Here is a 27,891-nt window from a genome sequence, read left to right as displayed (position 1 = left end):
AAATGGTTCTTTCAAAAGCTCAATGAAGTAACCTTGGGACAGTAACGAAGAATTTCATTATAGTTGCCTTTGATACTTTCTCATTCCCAAACCTCAGACAACTAGCAACCAAGATATGCAATGTTTAATTGATATAGTTGACTTTCGTTTCCTCCTTGGAGTATGCATTCCAGTAATTTCTGGCACTCAAAATTCTGTATACTTGTTCTGAACGAAATTACATTTAAGGTTATTTCACTGAACTATCTTGTTATGGGCATGTCAGAAAATTACAAATGCTGATGTCAGAATAATTGAAATGGGTCTACTCACTGCTCCCTCAGGTGGACATAAAAGGTTCCACTGCACTACTCTGAACAACAACACTGGAAATATCCCCGCACCCATGTAAATATTTATCCCTCAACAAATTATCTGATCATCATCACATTGTTGCCAGTGGGAGTTTGCTGCGCACAACTTGGCTGCTTGATTTCCTCAGTTACAGGGATAATTACACTTCAAAAGTACTTCATTGGCCATAAATCATCCTTTGTGACGCAGATGCGAACAGCACTATATAAATGTAAGAAACAAAAGCAACTGGACTATTGGTACGGGCATAGTTAAACTTGGCTTGGATCTCTGTCTGGCTGAATTGAACAGCAAGGATGGTAGGTGGAGATGTATACTAATAAAGAGGGTTGGGAGATTCAGGAAAGGGTATATCTAAAAGCAATGAGAGAAATGGTCAATGCTGAAGCTCAGAGTGGGTCAAGAAAGAACAGAAACCTTTACAAAGTTAAAGGAACATTCATGAGCAGGGTGACATTAGGGAAATAGTCATAGGCACTACCTAAATGTACAATGTATTCACAAAAAAACAAATTCATTAATAGCACAGAGAGAAATGAATGAATTTGATCTAATAGTCAATATGGGAATGTGACTGCAGAATGACCAAGACTGGGAACTGGATGTTTCAGGATACTTATTTGACATTTAGACCAGGAAGGCAAAATAGAAAGACAGGAATTGCCTTATAATAAAGGATGGAATAAATTTCAGCAGAAAAAAGAGATTTTATCTCAGAAACTAAGGATGTAGAATTAGCTTGGCTGCAGAAATAATAAAGGGCAAAAAAAAATGGTGCAAATAGTTTAAAGGCCTACTAAGACTGTTGTGGAGCACACAAGAGTATAATTTAGAGGTGCATATACCAAGGGTAATACAGTAATCCTGGGGGACATTAGCCTTTACACAGAATTGACAAAACAAATTTGAAGTGATTGTGTGGAAGGGGAGTTCATAGAATGCATACAAAGTAGTTTTCAAGATCATATGTCAAGGAACCAATTAGTGAATAAACTATTTTGGATCTAGTATTGTGCAATGGGACAAAGTTAATTAAGACCCTTGCAGTAAAGGAATCTTTGGGGAAGAATTGTTATGATCCTCGTGGTTGCCAACAAGCTAAAAGATTCAAATTTACTGAACAACCCAACAGACAGGAATCATAGAACAGAAACACAGAATCCCTACAGTGCAGAAGGAGGCCAATTGGCCCATTGAGCCTGCATCAACAACAATCCCACCCAGGCCCAATCCCCATAACCCCACATATTTACCCTGCTAGACACTAAATGGCAATTTTAGCATGATCAATCAACTTAGTTTGCACATCTTTGGATTGTGAAAAGAAACTGAAGCACCCAGAGGAAACTCTGGGAGAATCTTGGGAAGAATGCGAACAGCAAAGGGTCGAAAACTTTGCTGGGTGTATTCTATAGACCGCCCAATAGTGACAGGGAAGTTGAAGTGCAGATAGGGAAACAGATTCTGGAGAGATGTATTAATAACAGAGTTGTCGTGATGGGAGACTTCAATTTCCCAAACATCGACTGGAATATCCCTAGGGTAAGGCGTTTGGATGGGGAGGAGTTTGTTAGGTGTGTTCAGGAAGATTTCCTGACACATTATGTGGATAAGCCTACGAGGGGTGAGGCTGTACTTGACCTGGTACTGGCGAATGAACCAGGGCAGGTGACGGATCTCTCGGTAGGAGAGCATCTTGGGAATGGTGACCATAATTCTATCTCCTTCACAATTGCATTGGAACGAGATAGGATCAGGCAGGCTAGGAAGGTGTTTGTCTGGAGTAAGGGGAGATACGAAGAAGTCAGGAAGTTACTTGGACAAATAAACTGGAAGGAGGCGTTCTTCGGGAAAATACCGAAGGAAGGTGGCGGATATTCAAGGAATGTTTGTCTGGAGCTCTGCATGACAACGTTCCAATGAGACAAGGAGGTTTTGGTAGGTCGCGGGAAGCGTGGTGCACGAAGGCTGTGTTGAACCTAGTCAGGAGGAAAAGGAAGGTGTACAAAAGGTTCAGGGAACTAGGAGAGGTTAAGGATCTTGAGGAGTATAAAGACTGTAGAAAGGAGCTTAAAAGGGAAATTAGGAGAGCCAGAAGGGGTCATGAGAAGACCTTGGTGGGTAAGATTAAGGAGAATCCCAAGGCCTTCTATAAATATGTGAAAGGTTAAAAGGATGAGAAGAGAAGGGATAGGCCCTATAAAAGGTGAAGGGGGAAAGGTCTGTGTGGAACAGGAAGAAATGGCAGAGGTGCTTAATGAGTACTTTGCCTCAGTATTCACAGTGGAAGCTGATCTGGGAGATTTTGCTATGGATTTGCAGCAGGTGGAAAAGATTGAGTATGTGGATATTAAGGAAGAGGATGTGTTAGAACTTTTGAATTCTATCAAGATAGATAAGTCGCTGGGACCAGATGGGATGTACCCCAGGATACTGTGGGAGGCGAGGAAAGTGATTGCAGAGCCCCTGGCAATGATCTTTGCGTCGTCAATGGAGACGGGAGAGGTTCCGGAAGATTGGAGGATTGCGGATGTAGTTCCTATTTTCAAGAAAGGGAACAGGGATAGCCCGGGAAATTACCGAACAGTGAGTCTGACCTCAGTGGTTGGTAAGCTGATGGAGAGGCTTCTGAGGGACAAGATTTACGAGCATTTGGAGAGGTTTGACATGATCAGGAATAGTCAGCATGGATTTGTCAAGGGCAGGTCGTGCCTTACGAGCCTTGTTGAGTTCTTCGATAATGTGACTGAACACATTGACGAAGGAAGTGCCGTGGACGTGGTGTACATGGACTTCAGCAAAGCGTTTGATAAGGTCCTCCGTGCAAGACTTCTTGAGAAGGTGAGAGGGCATGGGATCCAAGGGCCTTTGGCCTTGTGGATCCAGAACTGGCTTGCCTGCAGAAGGCAGAGAGTGGTTGTGGATGGGTCTTTTTCGGCATGGAGGTCAGTCACTAGTGGAGTGCCCCAGGGATCTGTTCTAGGACCCTTGCTGTTTGTCATTTTCATAAATGACCTAGATGAGGAAGTGGAGGGATGGGTAAGTAAGTTCGCTGATGACACGAAGGTCGGTGGTGTTGTGGATGGTCTGGAAGGATGTCAAAAGTTGCAGCAGGACATAAATAGGATGCAGGACTGGGCGGAGAAGTGGCAGATGGACTTCAACGCGGATAAACGTGTAGTCGTCCATTTTGGCAGAACCAACAGGATGAACGAGTACACTATCAAGGGCAAGAGTCTTAGTAGTGTTGAAGAGCAGAAGGATCTTGGGGTCCGGGTCCACAGGACTCTTAAATCGGCCTCGCAGGTGGAGGATGTGGTCAAGAAGGCGTATGGTGTACTGGCCTTCATTAATCGAGGGATTGAGTTTACGAGTCGGGAGGTAATGCTGCAACTTTATAAGACCCTTGTCAGGCCTCATTTGGAGTACTGTGCGCAGTTCTGGTCGCCTCACTATAGGAAAGACGTAGAAGCTATTGAAAGGGTACAGAGGAGATTTACAAGGATGTTGCCTGGACTGGGAGGCATGCCTTATGAAGTTAGGTTGAGGGAGCTGGGACTCTTTTCCCTGGAGAGACGAAGGTTGAGAGGCGACCTGATAGAAGTTTATAAAATGTTGAGAGGAATAGATAGGGTGGACTCTCAGAGGCTATTTCCCCGGGTTGAAATGGTTGCTACGAGAGGACACAGATTTAAGGAGCAGGGAGGGAAGTTCAGAAGTGATGTTAGGGGTAAGTTTTTCACTCAGAGGGTGGTGAGTGAATGGAATCGGCTGCCGTCAGTGGTGGTGGAGGCGAACTCGCTGGGGTCTTTTAGAAGACTTCTGGATGAGTATATGGGGTTTAATAGGATTGGGGGTTATAGATAGGTCTATAGATTGGTAGGTGTTGATGTGTTCAGCGCAACTCGTGGGCCGAAGGGCCTGTTTGTGCTGTAGTGTTCTATGTTCTAATGTGCAAACTCCACCCAGTCACCCAAAGCTGGAACTGAACCCAGCTCCATGGCGCTGTGAGGCACCAGTGTTATCATGTTGCCCATATCACTGACTGGGGAACGGATTATGTTCTCTTTGCTGGGAATTGGTCATTGCCTTATATTTTAGTCACAGAATGTTTTGTGTCACTTATCAAATCATCCTTGGATGCTGTCCAGGTCTTGTTGCATGTGAACATAGACTACTTCATTATCTGAGGAATTTTAAAGTAAGCCAAAACTTGGGGCATGATCTTTAGCTCTCACCAGGGCCAGGATCAGGATCATAGGCTGGCAAGTCTTAGAATTAGCTCTGCTGCCCTGCATGCCAGCTACCTGGTTCCCAGGTGTCACAAGTTTCACTTTTTTAAAGAACTTTTAAATCAACATCAATTAAATGTGAATTAACAGCCAAATTGTCATCAAATGAACTGTAAATTACACTTTCTGTAGCCTATACAACAAAGATAGATCTCATGGGTATATCAGGCAGTCAATTAGCGTACTGGCATCAAATTCAGCCACAAAGTCTTCAAAGTTCTTAAGTTTCTCTGGTAAGATTCCAGATTTTCATTGAGAATTGTACCTCAACTGTCAGCAGCAAACAACCAACCAGCCAGTATTCCAGAGGCAGGGTCTTCACCATATGCCACACATTTGCAGAACTTCCTCAGCTCTACTCAATAGAGGATTAAAGCAGCAGCAGTAACTTTATTTTTCTTGAACGCCACTCTCAAAACTAGCCTCCCTGTTCACCTTTTCGAACTGCGCCGCAACATCTCTTGCCCTAAAATGGACCATTCTAGCTTCATTTTCACACCGCTGGTGTCACATGGGCCTGTTTTTCTCCTTATTCACAGGGCCCAAAGTCATCACATTTAATATCTGATGGTATAACCAGCTCATGCAAACAGGTGCAGACTACAACCACAAGCATACATCAGACAAAAGCATGACTTTACAGTACGGGTGGTTGGTACGCCCTCAGTGTACTTGAAAGGGGGCCATGGCAAAAGGCGGAGACTTCCAACTGACAGGCAAACATGCCAGAGGCAATGCCTTGTGATGCCAGCTACCGCATTCCCGCCAGAGCACCCACCCTTTCGTTATCATTTTTCTCCTGTTTTCTTCCAATGTTGACTATATGTCTGTGTTACCCTTCTGCATGATTGCATTCTGAGGGAAGGGAGCAGTTTACTGAAGAATTATAGAAATTCTACTTACTGACTGCTGGGGGAGAATCTCTCAAATAACATAATAACTTGTCAATTGTGGCCCCCCCCCGTTTCATAGTTGTACAGTCAGAGATTTACAGCATGGAAACAGGCCCTTTGGCCCAACTTGTCCATGCCACCCAGTTTTTTACCACTCAGCTAGTCCCAAATGCTCATGTTTGGTCCATATCCCTCTATATCAATCTTATGCATGTTACTGTCTAAATGCTTTTTAAAAAGCAAAATTGTACCTGCCTCTACTACCACCTCTGGTGACTCGTTCCAGAAACTCACCACACTTTGTGTGAAAAAATTGCCTTTCTGGATCCTTTTGTCTTTCTCCCTTCTCACCATAAACTTATGCCCTATAGTTTTAGATTCCCCTACCTTTGGGAAAAGGTGTTGACTATCTAGCTGATCTATGCCACTCATTATTTTGTAGACATCTATAAGATCCCTAAGCCTCTTATGCCCCAAGGGGAAAAACTCCCAGTCTAGCCAGTCTCTCCTTATAACTCAAATCATCAAGTCCTGGTAACATCCTAGTAAATCGTTTCTGCACTCTTACTAGTTTAATAATAGCCTTTCTGTAATAGGGTGTCCAAAACCGTACACAGTATTCCCATACAGGTTTACAGCACAGAATGAGAAACACTGGAAGCAATCTTACCATGGTGCTCTGCCAGCTGACAGGCGGAGCAGGGCTAGTGGTATGATTGCACGAGAGTTGAAGAATCAGGTTCGTGCCCATTTCCGATGGGAGGTTGAATAAATTATATAAATCTCATTTAAAATGTAATTTTCATGTGATTAGTGAGCCTGGGTGCTATCACGTAGGCTCACTTGCGTCTGCGGCCTTGCCAGGAGAGTTTCTTTCTGGTCTCAGATGTGATGGCCTCGCTGGTAGAACCAGAGGCCATTGAGGCCCCTCTGGGAGTTCTGGGGAAACTGGAGTGGACCCCTTGGGCATTGCCAGCCCAGCACCCTGGCACTGCCCATTGGTCAATGGCAACGGGGCAGGCCGATTGTGATGGGTGGGGGGAGGGGGGAGACACTGCTGTACACTCTGCATTAGAGATTGGTGAGGGTGGGGAGGGGGAGGAGGAAGGAGTGAGGGGCGGCCTGCTCCCTGTGCTGCAGGGCTGCACAGCTGCCCCTGGCTGCAGTCCCTGCAGTAGCTGGGAGGGAGTGGGGGGGTGGGTGGTGGCAAGGCTTGCTTTAGCCATGGAGACTGGCAGAGAGAGGCAGAGGCTGAGTGACAGGTCTCTTGCTCTCAGAGCAGAGGGACTTAAGCATGCGCAACAGCACCCACTGCTGCTCTTAGCCAGCATTTGGGCAATTTAAGCACCCCCCCCGCCTCACTGTACAAGTGAGAAACAGCTTTTGATGTTTTTCATATACTGAGTGCACAAGATCACAGATTTGGAGTCGCCCAAAAAATGGATCAGAAACTCTCCTGTTTTCACGCTTGTTCTGGACTCAGAACTTTTTTCATAAGATTGTCCCCACTGTGTCTGTTAGATCTTTGCTACTGTAATCAAAAAGTAATCCCACTTCCCTGTTCTTCCCCCATCCACCCCTAAGGGTCCTGTATCTTTCACTGCATCAAATGTTTATCTATTCTTAAAAGTTACAGCAATCTCAGCTACAACTACTTGCTGTGACAGCATTCCACGGTGCAACAACTTAATATAAACAAATGTCTCCAACCTCTCTCTTCACCCATCAACAGTATACCATTTCTGTTTAATAAATGCTTTGCACAGATAAGAGTACAGATGGAGATTTGTTGGTGAGACTGCTATAATGTTGAAGGGTCTGCTAATATGTATGTTCCCATCTTCAAAATAAATACTCTACAATTCTTGAATTCATCAAATGTGTAGGCAAATAGTAATGACCATAAGCCCAGAAAATTCTCGCAGTTTGATTATTTTAGATGCTCTGAAGCAGCCATAGTTTTATTGTACAAAATTAAAATCACTTAATTCACAAATATTGTAGTTATTATGCTTTTTTAAAGTTTAAACTTATTTATTAGAGTCACAAATAGGCTTACATTAACACTACAATGAAGTTATTGTGAAAATCCCCTAGTTGCCACTCCCTGGAATCTGTTCAGGTACACTGAGGGAGAACTTAGTAAGACCAATGCACCAACAGTTCAGCATTATTTTAAACTAGCTAGAATTAGAAACTTATGACAAAAATATTTGGCTTTTTTGAGAATAATGGTCCAAGGAGCAGACTGTGCCAAAATTCAGATCCTACTGATAAAATGGAAACCTTCACAAATGTTGTATTAATCAATGGTCACATTCTGCACAAACGTAAGCATTTGTAACACGCTCACTTTAGTGGCAAAAACCTGGTACTTCAGCAACAAAGTAAGCAACTGTAATATGCATACACATTTGGTAAGCACAATTTGATTGTTCAAACTTAACAATGGAGGAAGAACTGCGATGGGGATGGTAGTTGAAGGAAGCAGGATTACGCCAGAGGACAGAGATTGGCAATTTGTGGACAGGAATTTCCTTCCAATGTTGGAATCAAATGCAGGGCCCAATGTCACACTGTGGGATCGTGGGAAGGCTTGAGAAGCTGGAAGCTCAATTGGAGCCACAGCCTGCTACTGCTGGAGGAAAAAAGGAGACAGCTCCATCTTGAGGTGTCCTCTCAGCATTTTAATATATTTGAATTGAAAAATGGTCACAGCTGACAGCTTTACATAGCGGTGAGATCAGCAGTCCACAGCTGGAGTCAGTTAGGAATGACCGGCGTGGGAAGGTCTCAAGGTGATCCGGGAGTGCTGGTTTCCTCAGTTTGAACAATAAATTCCAATTGGTGTCTTATCAATGGCTTTAACTAGTGTTTTAAGTGACTTAAGAAGCTACTTGCTGTTTGTTGGTGAGTAGCCATTCCCCAGTCAGTCTCCAGGAAAATGGCTGGGGGTTGGAACCTTGGCTGGAATCTAGCATGCTGGGAAATGTCATGCCTGCCTACCTTCTACTCTGAGATTGAATAGCCCACCCTTCACCCCATTACTGACTGGAGATCAAACAGCCTCACACACAAATATACATAAGGGTCAAGGACAACCTCTCTGGGTCAGAGTTCCTCCCCAGTAGCATTTGAAGAATCCCTGCCTGGGGCTGTGTCCTGCTCTGCAATGTTTCCTGCCAGAAGACAAGTCTGTCAAGCAGGCTGGTTTCCCAACAGAGATCCCGAGAAAGATAAATTTTGAGGAGATAAAACCGCATGGAAATCTGGACCACTAAGTTTTGCACATGAAACTCTTCCCTTCCTTGCCTTCCATATAAATCACTGTTTTCAGGATTGGGATTTGCATGTCCACTGCAATATTCACTTATTTCACCACACCATGTTCCACGATGAATGCCCGATACTAGATATATCATACTCACAGCAAAGAAAAACATGAAAAGGCCACTAGATGGCAAAATAGGTCCATTTGCAAGTCAAAGCAATTTCATCTCAACTCTTTAGGCCTCATTTCACATAATAATCATAGAAGCAATGATGAGGAAAGAAAGACTAAAGGAGGAGTGCCTTTGTTCAAAGTTCTCCTGTCCATACTCTGACACAAAATTTTGAACTTGGTAGAAATTTCTTGATTTTTTAAAACATTTTTTAAAATCAAAAATACTGTAGAAATACGTATTAAAATAAATGCCATTGAAGTAGATACTGTCAAATAGATACTCCAATATAGAGACCAACAAATATATCCTCCATTCCAAGTCATTTTAGTGACATCAACTATGGGTAACACCCAGCACAAGCCCATAAATAATGGATGATAATATTCACATTAGCCTAAATGTTGCCCAGAATTGCTCATTGCAGGAATGTAGGTTTGCCGGTTTTAAGACATTTTTGTGCAGCATTCCTGTAACATTTCCACCCTGGATTAAATATTTCAATTTATGTTTTGTGTTTAAATATGCTGGGTAACGCACCCCCTTCTACATCTAAATTATAAATAATCACTTAGGCACAGTATGCTTTAATTGAATGATTATCCTTTCTGTCAGGATTTTTGACTTCAATTGTAATATATTGTGTTGAGTTGCCAAAGTGGCCCTATGTATGAAAAAAAATGCTTCCTAACAACTGAATGGGCCGAATGGCCTCGTTCTGCACTATAGGATTTTATGATTCTATACAACAGCAGCACATTTCCAGTCAGAATAGTGAGATTTGTATGGGAATGTGGAGGTAACGGTGTTCCCATGCAAGTGTGTCCTTCAATTTTCATGTGGTTGAAGTCAGAAATTTTAAATTTGCTTCCAAAGAAGTCTATACCCACTGGAACCATTGTACGCTAATGATAGAGAAAGTGGGCGGGGAAGAGGGATATTCTCCCACCTCACCACGCTAATTTTCTAGCGCAGCAGGATGGGAGAATCTCATGGCAGGGTATGCGTTCCCACCATGTGTGCATCTATCGGCGCCAGATTTCCGGTGCCATCAAATCCGCACTGGAAACCAGTGTAATAAGTAATTCAAATCATTATTTACCTATAATTTTAATGTAATTAGTTGGCCCTGGACCTAATTCTCCACGCCTGCTAGCTTCTCCCACTCTGCCAGAGTATTTCATTCCAGCAGGGTTTAGAGTAGCTCCCCACTTTTGGGGATCTGGTGGCCTGACTCTACTGGAGGGAAGGGGAGGCAATCGAGGCCCCCCCAGGTGGTTGGGTGGAGGATGCCCCTGGGCATTGGCACCCTGGCAGTGCCACCCTGAGCCTCCAGCACTGCCCAAGGGGCAAAGTGCCCATGTCCAGGGGGCACCTTCACATTACCCATTGATGGGGATGAGGGTCCTGCTGCCACTCTGTATTGGGCTCGATGGGGGCAGGAGGGAAGCCAGTGATCGAGGTGGGCTGGAGGTCATCCAGGAAGATGGGGGGGGGGGGGGGGGCGGGGAATGGTTCTGCACCATAGAGGGAGTGGGGGGAGGTGTTCTGCACCATAGAGGAGTAGGGCTGGGGGCATGGCCAGCGATTGAGCTGGCCAGCAAACTGGAGGCTGACAGTTCAGGGCCACTGCGCATGCACAGAGGCCTGCTAGTTTCAGCCTCCCCAAGCCCTGAAATCTAATGATACTCATGCTGTTGGCCTCTGCATTGCACAGTGTGGGAGATTCTAGTCTGAACTCCCACTGAAAAAAAACGTGAATTACTCCAGTTTTCCCACAAATACAACACTTAGAATTTTTTTGGGAGAATTCTGCAGCAGATGTTTAAGACTGCTTTGTGCCATATAGTGTTAACCTTTTTTTGAAACATTGTATAAGCTACATAAGTCCAGGGTGGTGGAAAATATTCCATCACAGTGCTGAAGGAGGCCATCTGGCCCATCGGGACTGCATTGCCTCACCGACATATTATCTTATCATCAACTTGCCCTATCCCTGTAGCTCCACATATTAAATCACTAATCTTCCTAACTTACACATCCTGGGACACTAAAGGGCAATTTAGCGTGGCCAATTCACCTAACCTGCACATATGATCATTATGGTAACCAACAAACTAAAAGATCTAAATTTACTGAACAACCCCAACAAAGAACACAATGAACAAGAACCATAGAACAGAATTATAGAATCCCTATAGTGCAGGAGGCCATTTGGCCCATTGAGCCTGCACCTATAACAGTCCTACCCAACCTTATCCCCATAACCCACGAGTTTATCGTGCTAGACACCAAGAGACAATTTAGCATAGACAATCAACCTGACCTGCACATTTTTGGACTGTGGGAGGAAACCGGGTGGAAACCCATGGAGACACGGGAGAATGTGCAAACTTCACAGTCCCCCGAGGCCAGAATTGAACCTGGGTCCCTGGCACAGTGAGGCAGCAATGCTCACTACTGTGCCACCATGCCATCCATATCACTGAATATCTAGGGAAGTGATTATGTTCTCTTTGTTGGGAATTGGTTACTGATTGTTATTTGTCACTGATCACCTCATCCTTGGATGTTGTCCAGGTCTTGTTGCATGTAAATATAGACTACTTCATTGTCTAAAGAATTTTAAAATGAGACAAAACATGGGACTTGACTTTTAGCCCTCACCAGGGCCAGAAATCAAGATTTGGCAAGTGGTAAAATTACCTCTGCTGCCTTGCAAACCAGCTTCCTGTTTCTTTTCTACCCCTGGGCCTTTCTCGTGGCAGGATAGTCAATCCAGGTAATTAAGGGCCAAATAAAGGAGGCCACCTATACTTTGCCAGTTGGCCTCCAGTTTCCCACAGGCAGTAGCCTCCCAGCAGGGAACTGGGGAAGCAGTGTTCCAGGTGGGCCTGAAGGCCAGCCCTGCCTGCCTGACTCTACTTCCACAATGACAGCCTGGCTGCAAAAAACATGTTTTACTTTAAATGAGAGAGAGAGAGAGAGAGAGACAGAGAGAGAGCGCAACTCTATTTTAAGGTGTCCTTTTTGCCTTTATATCTTCCATTACAACCAGTTGCTCCTTTGAAGAAAGGTTTCTGGTTAGCCCTCCAGCTCTGACAGCATGCCCACTGTTCTTGGTTGGACAGTGAGCCTGTCCTCGGTTGGACAGTGAGCCTGTCCTCCACCAGGGACAGGTACAATGAATGACTGTTCCCATACAGTGCGCACTTCTGACCCACATTCCAACAATGGTAGAGTTCATAAGCCCACAAGGAAAATCCTGGTCTTGATGGGTGCCTTGATGTATTGAAATAGTCACTCTTGTTTGGACAAGAGCAGTGCTGTGGGGTAATAACTAAGCTTCCTTTTCATAACACTGTACATTCCTCTGCTTCAAATCTTCTTCTGTCAAAGATAAAACACTTGTGGAAAAATATTTAATGCTCCCAACAACTCATTCCATCAAGAAATCTCTCTCAACCCATCTTCCCAGTTTCTTGATAACTTTACATTGATGATCCGTCATTAGAAACTTCCCTATTTGCAACTTCTTCCAAAGTTCTAAATATCTTCATTAAATCTCCTTTTAGCCTTCTCTGTTCCAGTGAACAGTTCATGAAACCATAATTCAAAAAACTCTTGTAAAGAAGCAAGATAAGGCTGCACAGAACATTGCCCACTGCAAATACATCCTAAATCTTGGAATCTGTTCATTATCAACTTCAAATTGCACAACACCGGGTTAAAGTTAAACAGGTTTATTTGGGATCACGAGCTTTCAGAGTGCTGTTCCTTCATCTGCTGGCCTTCAAACCATCACCCAACCACAAACAGACTATTGTTCGCTGCAAACTACCCAGCCTTCAAGAGAACAGTGACCGTGGAGTTTAATGCGGAAAAGTGTGAGGTAATTCACTTTGGCAGGAATAACAGATGTGTAGAGTATAGGGCTAATGGTAGGACTCTGAATAGTGTGGATGAACAGAGGGATCTAGGTGTATGTGTACATAGATCCCTGAAAGTTGGGAATCAAGTAGATAGGGTTGTTAGGAAGGCATACGGTGTCTTGGCGTTTATTGGTAAGGGGATTGAATTTAAGAGCCGCAGCGTCATGTTGCAACTGTACAAAACTCTGGTGCGTCCGCACTTGGAGTATTGTGTGCAGTTCTGGTCCCCACATTATAGGAAGGATGTGGAGGCTTTGGAGAGGGTGCAGAGGAGGTTTACCAGGATGTTGCCTGGTATGGAGGGGAGGTCCTATGAGGAGAGACTGAGGGATTTGAGGTTGTTTTCGTTAGAAAGAAGGCGGCTGCGAGGGGACCTTATTGAAACATATAAGATGATCAGAGGTTTGGATAGGGTGGACAGTGATAGCCTTTTTCCTCGGATGGAGAAAGCTAGCACGAGGGGGCATAGCTTTAAATTAAGGGGTGGTAGTTATAGGACGGATGTCAGGGGTAGGTTCTTTACCCAGAGGGTGGTGAGGGATTGGAATGCCCTGCCTGCTGCAGTTGTGGATGCGCCTAGTTTGGGGGCGTTTAAGAGATCCGTGGATAGGTTTATGGATGGAAAGGTTTGGTTTAGGTTAGAGAGTCATTGTTTTTTAACTGGTCGGTGCAACATCGTGGGCCGAAGGGCCTGTTCTGCGCTGTAATGTTCTATGTTCTATGTGACACCACACAACCCTGCCACAGCAACCTCTGCAAGACGTGCTGGAGTAGAGGTTGCTGTGGCAGGGTTGTGTGGTGTCATGGTCACTGTTGTCCCGAAGGCTGGGTAGTTTGCAGCAAACAGTGGTCTGTTTGTGGTTGGGTGGTGGTTTGAAGGCAAGTAGTGGGGCTGTGGGGATGGTCTCGGCGAGATGTTCATCATCATCAATCACATGTTGAAGGCTCCGAAGAAGTAGTTTCTCCGCTCCACTCCAGGGAAGTACTGGGCAACGAAGGGTACTCTGTTGGTCATGTCCCGTGTTTGTACACTGGTAGTTTGGGCTACCAGTGTTTGGGACACTGGTAGCCCAAACAGAAGGCTCATTTGCCATCTCCCCACAAACCCACAGCCAGGCTGCCAGGATTTACCTACTGGACTCACCACGAGATGTGGAAATGCACAATCGCTGGCAAAATTTCAGCGGTAGCTAGAGGAGGTCCTTATGCCCATTAATTTGTCTCTTCAGGCCCTCAATTGGCACTGGTTAAAGTCCAGTGGTGGGGGTTAGGTGTCAAGCACATTGCCACTCAATTCTACGCCATCCCACCCCAGAGGAGTCTGTAAAATTCCAGCTGCAGTGTTTCATCCCAGAGTCAAGAGGTCATTTATCCAAACCCCAATTCAGGAATGGAACAATTCAAGGAATTTTCCTCCATATCACTAAACTTAAGCTGATCTTGAGGTGGAAAATCCATAAAACATGGCAGGGAGCCTCCCTCCAAATTCTCATCCATACAATCACTTGCCTAGACCTTCTTTTGCCTCCAATGCTAGAAATGACAGCCAACAGTGCATTGTTTGCCCTACAACATCTAAATGATTCAAGGGTCAGGGGGAGAAAATAGGAACAGGAGGCTATTCGTCATGTGGTCCTTGTTCTGCTGATCACAAATTCAACTTATTTTTTCTCCATATCACTTGATACCCTACCTAATAAAAGTCAATTAATTTCAATCTCAAACTTAATTGGCTCAGCATACACAGCAGTTTGAGGGAAGAGAGTTACATATTTCCGTTAATTTTTATGTGGAGAAAGGAGGTTTCCTGATAACTGACCAGTACACGAGAGACCGGAATACAAGTATAGATTCAGATCCATGGCTGGTTAAGATTTCAAATTCAGAATCTGGAAATAAAGAAGCTGGTATCAATAATCATGTTGAAGCAGCTGTTGTATTTTCTGACACTTGCGGCAACTGGTTCACTAATGTCCTGTAGGAAAGGAATCCTGCTGAAATCACCTGGCTTGGTCTATATGGGACATCATGCCAGTGGCAATTAGTTCTGCTCTCGAAAAGTGTGTGGCTCAGGTGCAGCAAAAGCGAAGGAGAACGAAGAGGTGAGTATTGCTGAGCACCAGTCATGGGCTGCAGGGGGATGTCTCAGTCGCTGCCAAGATGCCGAAGTCCTCAGGTCGAGGGTTGTTGCTGGGTTGGGGCTTATTGTGGACACATTCCCCCTGGCTGCTGAATGAGGGGTTTCACATAAGGTTTAGTCCCAAAAACACTAACTTGCATTGGCTACCCTGCCACCTATCTGCTGGACAGGCTCTGTGGCTGACTGCTGACATTCCATCCCAGGCCTCACTAACAGTAACAAGAATCAGGTCTGGCAGCTGTTGCCCCAATTAATGGAGATCTGCAGGTGTTAACACGGCTGCTCATGCTGCATGGGCTCTGCAGTGCTCCCTACAATGGCCACCCAAATCGTGATAGTCACGTGGCTGCTCCTCCACCATCTACCTGAATGACAGGCCATTCATGGAAACCACTGCACCAGAGGTCCAGGTAGGTGCATTCACGTTTATGCTTCAATGGGGACTTCCTCAGCCACCCACATGCTCTCCATGTCTGCCATGGGAAGGATGTGGCAACAGTCAGCAGCCCATTCAGGTGACACATGGCATCGAGATGGTGCCGGGTTGCCAGCATCCAGGCTCATCAGGACACAGATTGGAAAGGAGTGAGGGGCCTGGGGTGAATAGCATTGTAGACCGACTCTCTCTCCCTCCCTTCCCAGAGAAAGGGGGAGGAGTGGTCAGGGGATGATGGAAACAGGGACCCAGCCTCTATAGGACCATATTTTCTATGTTTCTATGCTTGAGGTGAAGTGTGCGGCGGCGGGGGGGGGGTGGGGTTTGTGTGTGTGTGTGAGACATCCGGCTATTCAGTTTGATGATCAGCAGTGATAATAATGAATGGTAGAGCAGGCTAGAAGGACTGAATGGTCTCCTCTTGCTACTATCTTCTACGTTTCTACGTCCTTTAATGAGCTGCCGGACACTGCCTCTGCAGGACTGTGTCCCCAGTAAAAAGTCTGACAACACCAGGTTTTAGTCCAACCGATTTATTTGATAATAGACTCACAAGCTTTCGGGGTTAGCCCCTTCGTCAGGTGAATGGAGAGTTCTGGCCTCAGCCAGAGCATATAAAGCACCGACAGTTTAGAGATTACTGATTAGATTGCGAATCCTTACACCTAACTTGCTGTTCAAGACCTGAAGCGGCTGATAATGTGAGTGAAAGGAGCACTGATCACAGGTTAGAGATGTGTATTGTCTCCAGACAGTACAGTAAGTGAGGTTTTGCAAACCCAGGCAAGTCACGGGTGTTACAGATAGTGCGACATGAACCCAAGATCCCTGTTGAGACCGTCCTCATGTGTGCGGAACTTGGCTATCAGTCTCTGCTCAGCGACTCTGCGCTGTCGTGTGTCGTGAAGGCTGCCTTGGAGAATGCTTACCCGAAGGTCAGAGGCTGAACAGAGGCATTCAGCCTCTGACCTTCGGGTAAGCATTCTCCAAGGCGGCCTTCACGACACACGACAGCGCAGAGTCGCTGAGCAGAGACTGATAGCCAAGTTCCGCACACATGAGGACGGTCTCAACAGGGATCTTGGGTTCATGTCGCACTATCTGTAACACCCGTGACTTGCCTGGGTTTGCAAAACCTCACTTACTGTACTGTCTGGAGACAATACACATCTCTGTAACCTGTGATCAGTGCTCCTTCCACTCACATTGTCAGCCACTTCAGGTCTTGAACAGCAGGTTAGGTGTAAGGATTCACATTCTAATCAGTAATCTCTAAACTGTCTGTGCTTTATATGCTCTGTCTGAGGCCAGAACTCTCCATTCACCTGATGAAGGGGCTAACCCCAAAAGCTTGAGAGTCTATTGTCAAATAAATCGGTTGGACTAAAACCTGGTGTTGTCAGACTTTTTACTGTGTTTACGCCAGTCCAACGCCGGCATACCCACATCAGGACTGTGTCCCAGCAGGGAGACAGTGCAGCACCGGTGCCAGGTCCCTTTGGCAGTAAAGGTCACAGCAGCCCACACTTCTATGCCAACAAGGCCTTCCAGGCCTCCAGCGGAGACTACTGTGGTATATCGCAGTCCTCTGAGCACAAGTGCATCCATGAGATGACAGTTGTTCTGTACGCCAGGCAGGCCACTACATCTACAACTGGTGGGCCAGGCCCAACAGCATGCCTGGGTTTCACTGCCATCATGGGATGCCCCACATACAGGGGGCTACCATGTCACCTGCAGCCCATGGGATCAAGTAGTATCCTTTATTCACTGTAATGAGCTCCACTCCCTGAACATCCACAAAATGTGAATCACCTGATGAACATCATGCAGGTGTATATACTTCACCTGGGGAGAGTGCATGATAGCGACATTTTGTGCAGCTTGGACAACCCCAGGGTCTTTGAGGACTCCCACTGGCTGCCAGGATGAATCATGGGGGCAAGGGCTACCACTGAGGTCATGGCTGATGACACCGAGGCTTGAAACCAAGGCGGAGATCCGCTACAATAAGGTTCACACTGTCAACTGATCCATCATCAAGTGGTGCCGAGGGCTGCTGAAGATGCTCTGGAGGAGCTGTGCATTCAGCCCATTGTGTCTCACACCTTGTGGTGGCCAGATATGTACACCACAATCTAGCAAAGCAGTGGAAAGATATCCTAGAGGAAGAGGAGGACTGGGCAGAAGGATGTGAAGGACAAGGCCGAGGAGGAGGAACTCTCAACCTTTGCCCACACCACCTACCATAGGTCCCACTGACATCACACAATGGTTGGCCTTGTTAGTAAGTTACTGATCCAGGGAGGAGGGTGATGACAACTTGCTAAGTGGCATGCTTGATGCTGCCCTGATGCATCACAAGTTTGACTTCTACCTGCTCTCTGATTGTACACTGGTGCCCGGGCCCATGTCTCAGTGAGAGTCAGGGGCACCACTGCGCAGCCCAATGACATGGAGGCGGTTAGCTGTGTTCTACGCCCCATGGCCTGTGATGTCTTGACGGGTGCCCCAGGGGCCCAGGACCTCGAGGGTTCTGGCTGACTTTCAGGTGTCACAGATGTAGCCATGTCAACCTATTCAATCCACTGCCCGTGAATTGCACCGATACCAGGAAGGAGGGATTCGGAAGGGCTGGGGATGGCCAAAGTCTCCTGGGTGGAACGCCCTGGCATGGGTTCCAGTGATTAATCTTTCCTCGAGATGCTCATGAGCCCCTGGCACACTCCATGGGACAGAGGGGCAGATAGAATGAACTCCTCTGTGTCACCTGGTGCTGCCAGTGCTGAGAGTCCAACTGTGTCTGCATCATGAGAGAGTCCTCAGCAGTAGCGCTCTGATTCTTGCTCAAGCTTTGGAGCCCCTCAGCAGTATAGCTCTGAGATAGGCTCCAAAGCTTGGCCCAACAGCCATGCCCTGGCTTTCCACTACGGCTGCCACCATTGCAGTGTTGATGTGGGTGCCATGCAGTTCCGGCACTGCCTCTTGCAACTGAAGATTGTGGGGCTCCTCCAAACAACCTCACAGTTGCAGGAATGTTGCTGACACCCCTCCTGCATTTTCCAGCTCTGTTTCTGCATCTCCAGTAACTTTGACAGAATTGATTTCAGCGGCTTTGCAACTGGCTGTGGGCCAGCTGTTTACTTGGCTCTGGCAGACCTCCACCTGCCTGAGCCCTCGGACATTCCCAACTCCACCTGATATGCCTCAACGCTGTGTGGTGTGCATACCAGAAAGTATCCCAGAAGTCTCAACATTAACCTACTTGAGAACGGTCGTATGAATAAAGGTTTTGTGGCTCTTCACTTCCATGGCATACACCAACCTGACTGTTGGTCATGACTCCCTCCTCTGCCTCACCGAGAGCTCCAAGGCACGCTCCTCAAAAGGAGTCAGGAGATGCAGTTCAGGGACTCCACCACCAGTTTTCGCCAGTTCCCTCCTGTTGTAGACCATATTCTCCTGCAGAAATGAAAGGGGGGATTGAAAGTCTGATGGTTGGAAGGGCATAGGGTGCCAAGAGTATTGGGAATGGGGGCAATCAGGTGGTGTATTTTGGGATTGTGTCTCAGCACTGATGGGGGTGTCGGGGAGTGGGGGGGTGCGGGGGGGGATGGAGGAAGGTGCTAAGAGTATCATGGAGTGGATCAACACAGATATTCCAGGCGTGACAGATGGGACTGATGTCAGAATGGGATGGACACTCACCCTTGCTGTCAGAAAGAGGTTTTTTATTTTCTTGTGGCACCAAGCACTGGTCCTCCATGTCAGTGCATGGGCCACCACTTCCCAGGTCACATTGCTGGCCCGACCCCTGGATCGTTGACCATCTCAGTGGAAGAAAATACCCAGCCTCTCCTCAATTGCATCCAGCAGCTGCCTAAGTTCTCCCTCTGTGAATTGCAGGTGCCTTCTTCCTGGCTGCAGTGGGAGTGTTTAAATGTGGCTCTCTCTGCTTAACAGCACACAGCTGTGGCCACTTAAAGTGAGTCAGGTGTCTGGAGCCTCCATGAGGGCATGATTCGCATGGAGGCTCTTTTATTGCACTGAGTGTCAAAAGATTGCGATGTGGAGCATGTCTCAGAGACCAGTGTGGATCAACCCATTTTTCTCACTGTTGTGACAATTAGAAATTTTTTGGGAAAATTCCATCCAACATGTTTTGAGCAAATGAATACTGTTGGGTGGGAAAAGGAACGAAAGGGAAAGTATGTGAAACAGTACATTGCAGAGAAATTAAATGAGAAAGGGCTTCATTTTGCACGAGTGTGGTAATGTACAAATAAAGAAATAAAATCTGTTTCTAGAGGAGGTATGAATGATAGGATCCTGAAAAGCTGCCATCTAAAAGCAAAGGAAAGTAAATGAGTGGAAGAACCAAACCATTAACTATTTCAGAACTATTTGTAAAGGAAGTACATTATTCATTTTCCTTCCTTTGCTTGCATTATCTAACATTGTCTTGCCCAATAAACATTTTGCCCAACTCATTCTGTAATTTTTGAACTGTCTCGCCAAATCCAGCATCACGGTACTTGGGCAAAATTTGGGCAGTTTGCATTGAATTCAACTCATTGGAGTAAATAATAAACAACATTGGCTCATGACTGTTGACAGAATTTAATTTTTATTAATAAAATCTGGAATTGAAAGCTCGTCTCTGTAAAAGTGACCATGAAACTGGTGTTGATTGTTGTAAAAACTTATCTGGTTGACTAATATCCTACAGGGGAGGTAATCTGCTGTTTTTAAGATAAAGGCAAAATACTGCAGATGCTGGAATCTGAAACAAAAACAGAAAATGCTGGAAAATCTCAGCAGGACTGATAGCATACGTGCAGAGAGAATTGAGCCAACATTTTGAGTATTGATACCCTTTTGTCAGAGCTCTATGTGCTGTTCTTACCTAGTCTTGTTTACCTGTGACTCAGAGCTACAGCATATGGTTGACTCTTAACTACCATCTTAACTAGCCTAGCAAGCCACTCAAATCAAGGTCAGTTGAGAATGGGTAACAAATACTGGCCTTGTCAGCAACATCCAGATCCAATGGAAGAATAAATTTGAAACAGGTTGGAACCCTGGGTTCCCCACTCAACTGAAATAACTTCTTGCCTTTTATCCTTCAACCATTTTTGTAATTCATACCCAAGATCTATATTAGATCCCCAGCGCTTACTCAACAGGCATTCTCTTGTGAAAGGTTGTTAAGAGCCTTTTGGAAATCTAGATACAACATATTGTTGGGCTCAGCAGAATCTGTGACGTTGTTTCCGCAATGGAAGCCAAAAAGTTGGTCAAACAGGGTCTTCCGCTTCTGATTCCATGCTGACTTGTGCTAAGTTAGTATGGTACAAATAATCTTCAAGTGCATATTTGATAATAGATTCCATTACTCTATGCATGACAAAAGTAGGACTAATGGGTCTGTAGTTGTCTGTCCAATTTGCTGTCCTTTTGAATGTAGATACCATGCTGGCCTGTGTCCAATCACAATAGCACCTCCACAGTGTTCTGTTGGAAAAGATTAATGTCTTGTATGATTTATAACTTCAGTACAGTATGCTGTTATTCAGAAATTTTAGTGTAAAGTTAAATGGATTCACATCTCTCCCAAAACAATGGCTAAATTGGTGTTTTTACTCCCCAAATACATGAATATTAGGATTTGCAGCCCTAACACATACATTTGTATTTTCTATGTCATAATAAATCTGCATCAAAATTATTGTCAGATAGGGAATCACCCACATCCCTTTTCGCTTCAATAAGGATTAGACTTTACATTAGTGAGGCAATGCATAGAAACAGACACAATTCTGGTGTGCTTTATGCTTACACTGGGTGTCTCCATTCTCCAGTATTAACATACCCCATTTTGAGCACAAAATAACAAGCTTTTTCTTAGAGGACTTTATTTCTTTAAATGTTAAAATTTGCCAGTCAGCACTTTCTTCATTTTGTCCTATTACAAAGGCATAATAAGAAAGGAAATTTTAAACACATTAACAAATGTTACAAATATACCAATGCCATGGTAATTTTGATTTATAAGAGAAAACCTATTTTGCAATCACCCTAATTTACACATGTAAATTATACCTAATTAGCATAATCATTCCTAACACAACGATGATGCTTCAAATTTTGATAATGAAAGGATTTTCTAATTAAATGTACACATGTAAATTAGGTGTAATTTGCATACTTAACATGAGCATGACTTCTACCCTCCAAGTTTCATAAAGACAGGATTTACACTTTTAAGATTCTAATTAAAGCATTAAAAGGTCCAGTACCACATTTTTTCACCCCCTACACCAATATTTACACATTCCCTGTGGGGTAGGTGGAGGGCTATAATAAATGTTCTAACATTCTACATACAATTTTAAAATTATTTATATTCTTTCTGCCTGGATAGATTATAAAATAAAAGGCACAATTATTACGTATTATTTTGGTAAGCTATAATGGCCATTGTCACTATTAGCCCAATTTGTTGTCAGGTACGTAGTAGAGAGGAAACTTGTGAAAACAAATTTAAAAGACTCATTGTGATCTAACATAAACACGCATTGACCAGCAACTGCCTTAATTCAGTGAAAAGGCTAGCCAAACAAATGAATGGCATGCAGGAGATTGGTTTCACGAGGGAAGACTTGAAGTCTGACAGTACTCACATGGAGGCAACTAGGAGTGTGGTATGACTCAGAGAGCTCTGGAAACCAGATTGATTCAGGTGTGGAAGCACTCAAATGTCTGAGAGAATTGAGGGAAGAGGTTCTGGTATTCCTTGACGGGGATGCTAGGTCCCAGTAGCAAACTGTGCTTGGACAATGAAGGAGTCAGGAACAAACTGAGCCTGTAAATGAGTTGCAGAGCCTAAACAATTCAGAAACAATGCAATGGAAGGGGTGAAATAAGCGTGGCCTTCGCTTTGCATCCCTGACTGACTATAAAGGAGCAAGGATATTGGGACCTGTAAGTGGCACAGCAGTTAGCACTGCTGCCTCATGGCACCAGGGACCCAAGGTTCGATTCCCAGTTTGGGTGACAGTCTGTGAAGTTTGCACATTCTCCCTGTGTCTGCGTGGATTTCCTCTGGGTGCTTCAGTTTCCTCCCACACTCCAAAGATGTGCAGGTTGGGTGGACTGGCCATGCTAAATTGACCCTTAGTGTCATGGGTTCAGTTTGGGTAAATGCATGGGATTGAGAGGATAGGGCCTTGGTGGGATTGTGATTGGTGCAGACTCAATGGGCCAAACGGCCTCCTTTTGCACTGCAGGATTCTATGATTCTAAGAGCATTGAGACACGCAAAGGAAGGAAGCAGAATGAAAATTCCAAATCCTTTGCAAAATGTAGGCATTGTGGGCCATAAACTTACTGAGGATTTGAGTACAGGTATAGGGATGTTTTGCTGCAACTGTATAGGGCGTTGGTGAGGCCACACCTGGAGTATTGTACTGAGGAAGGATGTTCTTGCTATAGAGGAGTACAGCAAAGGTTTACCAGGCTGATTCCTGGGCTGGCAGGACTGACATGTGAGGTCAGACTAAGTCGGTTAGGATTATATTTGCTGGAGTTTAGAACAGTGAGAGGGGATCTCATAGAAACTTAAAAGTCTAACAGTGCTAGGCAGGGTAGATTCAGAATGGTGGGGGAGTCCAGGACTAGGGGTCATAGTTTGAGGATAAGGGATAAACCTTTTAGAACTGAGGTGAGGAGAAATTTCTTCACCCAGAGGGGGGTGAATGTGTAGAATTCACTACCACAGAATATAGTCGAGGCCAAAATGTTGCGTGATTTCAAGAAGAAATGAGATATCGCTCTTGGGGCTAAAGGGATCAAGTGAATGGGAAGAAGGGGGAAATCAGGATATTGAATTTGATGATCAGCCATGATCAAGATGAATGGCGGCACAGGCTTGAAGGGCCGATGGCCTACTCCTGCTTCTAGTTTCTATGGTTCTATGAATGAGTTTTCAACAGGAAATAACTGTCATCTTGGTGCATATTTCTTGTAAAATACATTTTATTTTTCAAGTTGATTTAGTTGGCGGAGTTAAAACAACATGGCCACCCAAAGAAATCATACATTTTTAAAAGCAGTTTAATCAGTTCACGGTGAATCATGATGAGATTAAAAATAAAATCAACGATGTTTGAGAAATACCTTTGTTTTCTGTGCAATGTGCATGTTGTGTACTTTGGCTTGCCATGGCTCAGAAGTCGTATGAGTATGTGATCTCCGATGTCATTGAATTGTGAATAAAGGATTAGAGCAAAAGCCATTTTACCCACTTCATGGAACACTGTGTGTGTGTGGGGGGCGCGGGGGGACGGAGTTATATTCATGGGATGTGGGCACCACTGTCTGGGCCAGCATTTATTGCTATCTCTGAAGGCAGTTAAAATGCAACCACATTGTGGTGGGTCTGGATTCACATGTTATGTCAGACCAGGTAAGGAGAGTAAGAACAGCAGATTTTGATTTATTATTGTCACATGTTGGGATACAGTGAGAAGTATTGTTTCTTGCACACTCTACAGGTAAAACACACTGTTCATAGAGTACATCGGGGAGAAGGAAAGAAGATGCAGAATATAGTGTTGCAGTCACAGCTAGAGTGCTGAGAAAGATCAGCTTAATATATGGTAGGTCCATTCAAAAATCTTATGGCAGCAGGGAAGAAGCTGTTCTTGAGTTGGTACACGATCACAGACTTTTGTATCTTTTTCCCGATGGAAGAAGGTGGAAGAGGATACATCCAAAGCCGATGGTGTCCTTGATTATGCTGGCTGCTTTTCCAATGGAGTCAATGGATGGGAGGCCAGTTTGTGAGATGGACTGGGCTACGGTTACAACCCTTTGTGGTTTCTTGTAGTTTTGGTCAGAACAGGAGCCATATCAAGCTGTGATACATCTGGAAAGAATGCTTTCTATGATACATCTGTAAATATTAGTGAGAGCTGTAGCAGACACGCTGAATTTTCTTCTCCTGAGAAAGTGGAGGCATTGGTGAGCTTTCTTGAAGCTCTCAACCATTTCCACTCCATCACTGTTTATGTAGACAGGGGCATGTCCTCCACTATGCTTCCTAATGTCACTGACTATCTCCTTTGTTTTACTGACATTGAAGGAGAGATATTGTCGTCGCAACATTTTGCTAGATTCTCTATCTCTTTCCTGTGCTCCGTTTCGTCATTGTTTGAGATCCGAACCACTATGGTGGAGTCATCAGCAAACTTGAAAATGGAGCTGGAGTGGAATTTGGCCATACAGTCATAGGTGGAAAAGGAGCACAGTAAGGGACTGAGGACACAGCCTTGCGCAGTACTGGTGTTGAGGATAATCATGGAGCAGGTGTCGTTGCCTATCCTCACTGATTGCGGTCTGTGGGTTAGGGGATCTAGGATCCAGTTGCAGACAGAGGAGCCGAGTCCAAGGCCAGGAGTCTGAAAATGCGTTTTGTTGGAATAATGGTATTGAAGGCCGAGCTGTAGTCACTAAATAGGATAGAAGCAAATTATTGTGGATGCTGGAATCTGAAACCCCAAAAGAGAAAATGCTGGAAAATTGCAGCAGGTCTGGCAACGTCTGTAAGGAGAGAAAAGAGCTGATGTTTTGAGTCTGGCTGACCCAGATAGTCATCTGGACTTGAAATATCAGTTCTTTTTTCTCCTCACAGATGCTGCCAGACCTGCTGCAATTTTCCAGCATTTTCTCTTTTAGTCACTAAATAGGAGTCTGCCGTAAGTGTCCTTGCTATCCAGGTATTCCATGGCTGAGTGTTGGGCCAGGGAGATGGCATCAGCTGCGGACCTGTCGCAGTGATAGGTGAACTGTAGTGGATCCAGGCAATTTGGGAAACTGGAACTGATGCATGCCATGACTAACCTTTTGAAGCACTTCATAATGATGACTGTCAGAGCAACCAGGCAGTAGTCATTAAGGCACGGTACCTGGCTTTTCTTTGCTACAGGGGTGAGGATTCATCTTCTTGAAGCAGGTTGGGACCTCACATTGGTGTAAGGAGAGATTAAAGATGTCTACATATACCCCGCCAGCTGGTCCATGCAGGATCTGAATGCTCATCCGGGTACTCCCTTCGGGCCAGTCGCTTTAGCTTTCAAGAAGATGGATCTAACTTCTGCAACGATGACCTCGGAGACTGGTTCAGCCGAGGCTTCCGAGTAGATGACATCCTCTGGCTGACCTCTTGCTCAAAACAGGCATAGAATGGTCAGAGTTCATTGGGGCAGGGTGCATTGTTGGCAGCGATTCTACATGCCTTCATCTTGTAGTCTGTTATGTTGTGTACACTTGTCATAATCAGTGGCTGTTCGTGCGGTTAGCCTGGAACTCTAGTTTGGTTCAATACTTTTTTTTGCATCCTTGATGGTTCTCCATAGACTGTATTTGGATTTCTCGCATAGATCAGAATCACCCAACTTGTAATGTCTCAGACTGAGACCTCATTAAGCAGTGGTTATCCTTGTTAGGAAACACATGGATTTGCTTTTTTGGCACATTTCCTTCCCTGAAGGACATTAATGAACCAGATTGGTTTTTATGAAACCGATAATACTTTTGTGGTCACCATTAGACTTTTAATTCCAGTTTTTTTTAAATCAAATTCAAATCATCTGCCACGGTGGGACTCAAACATAGGTCTCTAACGTATTACACTGGGTCTTTGGATTACAAGTCCAGCGACAATATCATAATATCACGACTTCATTGCCATCCCCAATTTGCTGCCCTCCCTCCCAGGATGTGGTTCTCGGTGGCAGGAGGCAGTTTGTCAGCAGGAGGATCTTCTGGTCCCACCTCTGAAAATTGGATTTCCCATTGATTCCAACCCCCACCATAGGAAACTTGTGGTGGAGGTTCATATTTGGTGGGACCTGAAGATCCAGCTGGCACGAAGTACCAGAAAATCATCCTAATAGTGTCAGGAGCAGGCAGCTGAAATGGAGAGGATTTTGATAGTGGAAGTGAGAAGTCCTATTCTACTAACTCGATTGGCCATATCTGCAGTCTTATAGGTTATCTGGAATTATGTAAGAACCATGAACATTCGGTTCACTTGTTGCTCAAGTGTTTTGAGAGTTTGGAAGTGAGATGCTGTTAACATACAAACACTAAGATTTTCTTCCAGACTGTTCTTTATTATACTGGAAAAATCCAGCATCATGTTTAAATGAGAATGATAGTGAAACTAAAAATACTGAGCTGTAGGGAACCTCATTGGACATCTAAAACAATAGTACCATCACTTTCAGGGCTGCAATGTAGCTTAGCTATTATTTTGTCAAAATCATACACTCTTTGAATTCAGAGGAACAACTTCTCCAATAAGAGGTTCCAGCAATGAGTTTTTTTTTGGATTCTGATTCATGTGATTGTAACTCACTAGAAGGATTCCAACTAAATTTACCAAGAGTACTGAACTGTCAAAATGCAAAGACTCTGGGCCCCAAATGTATGAGGATGTAAGAAAATAAAAAGATACATGTTTGGAAGAAGCACGTTTTCTTTTGGCCTGAAGGCATAACAATTGCTTAGTGCAGGAATAACAGAAGTGCTTTTAAAAATACAACTTTCGTAACACAACTAATTGTGCTTGAACTTTAGGAAGAGCCATTTAAGAAAAACCTATGCAACATTCTCTCATCAATGTATATATAGCAAAAGAAGTTTAGTTATACATGAACATATTACCAGACTCATAAAGGAACATTTTAATTGATGAAACAAGCTTTGTAAATGTATAATTACGCTGGGGATTATAGATGAGCAATAAATGCTTGCCCAGCCAACAACACCCACATAGTGCAATAGAATCATAGAAATTTATGACATTGTTTGCCAGTGGCAGCTGAAAAAGAGCTATCTAGTCTATTTCCACTTCTCAGCTCTTTGTTCGTAGCCTTATAGATAACAGCATTTCAAAAACATATCCAAGTGCTTTTAAATATGATCAGAGTTTCAGTCTGTACCATTCTTTCAGGCTGGGAGTTCTAGATCCTTGCCACCCTCTGGGTGAAAAGATTTCTCAACACCCCTCTAATCCTCTGTCAATTGCATTAAACTATGCCCCCGGGTTATTGATTTCTCTCCTAAGAGAAATACATACCTCGTATCCACTTTATCAATACTCATTCTAACTTTATACAGCTCAATTTAATCTCCCCTTAGCCTCCTGTGTTCCGAAGAAAAATATGCAAGCAAATCCAATTTTTCGACAAAGCTATATTTCTCCAGTCCTGGCAATAGTTTTCAAGTGAAGTTTAATAATGGCAATCACCAGCATAATCAAGATATTCTATTAAGCACAGGGGATAACATATATCAAGATTACACGAATTACACTATAGAATATGGATTTTCTT

The 27,891-nt window shown here is 44.5% G+C and overlaps 1 protein-coding gene across 5 annotated transcripts in view; it reads right to left on the bottom strand.

The window, feature by feature from the left end:
• The window catches only part of slc10a7 (solute carrier family 10 member 7), a 363,006-nt gene that overhangs the window by 137,992 nt on the left and 197,123 nt on the right, over window positions 1-27,891 (bottom strand). Inside the window, exon 6 of one of the 5 annotated variants that reach the window (XM_080193190.1) lies at window positions 20,137-21,004. The exons of the other annotated variants lie outside the window; for them this stretch is intronic. Within the exon in view, the coding sequence (XP_080049316.1) occupies window positions 20,981-21,004 (24 nt within the window). The 3' untranslated portion in view covers window positions 20,137-20,980. Of the gene's footprint in view, window positions 1-20,136; window positions 21,005-27,891 lie in introns of those variants that run through there. 5 annotated transcript variants of the gene reach the window in all.

This window comes from Carcharhinus amblyrhynchos, chromosome 1 (assembly GCF_965287045.1).
Source record: "Carcharhinus amblyrhynchos chromosome 1, sCarAmb.v2.hapA, whole genome shotgun sequence".
In the NCBI taxonomy this organism is placed as follows: domain Eukaryota; kingdom Metazoa; phylum Chordata; class Chondrichthyes; order Carcharhiniformes; family Carcharhinidae; genus Carcharhinus; species Carcharhinus amblyrhynchos.
This window is presented reverse-complemented; position numbering and strand designations above follow the sequence as displayed.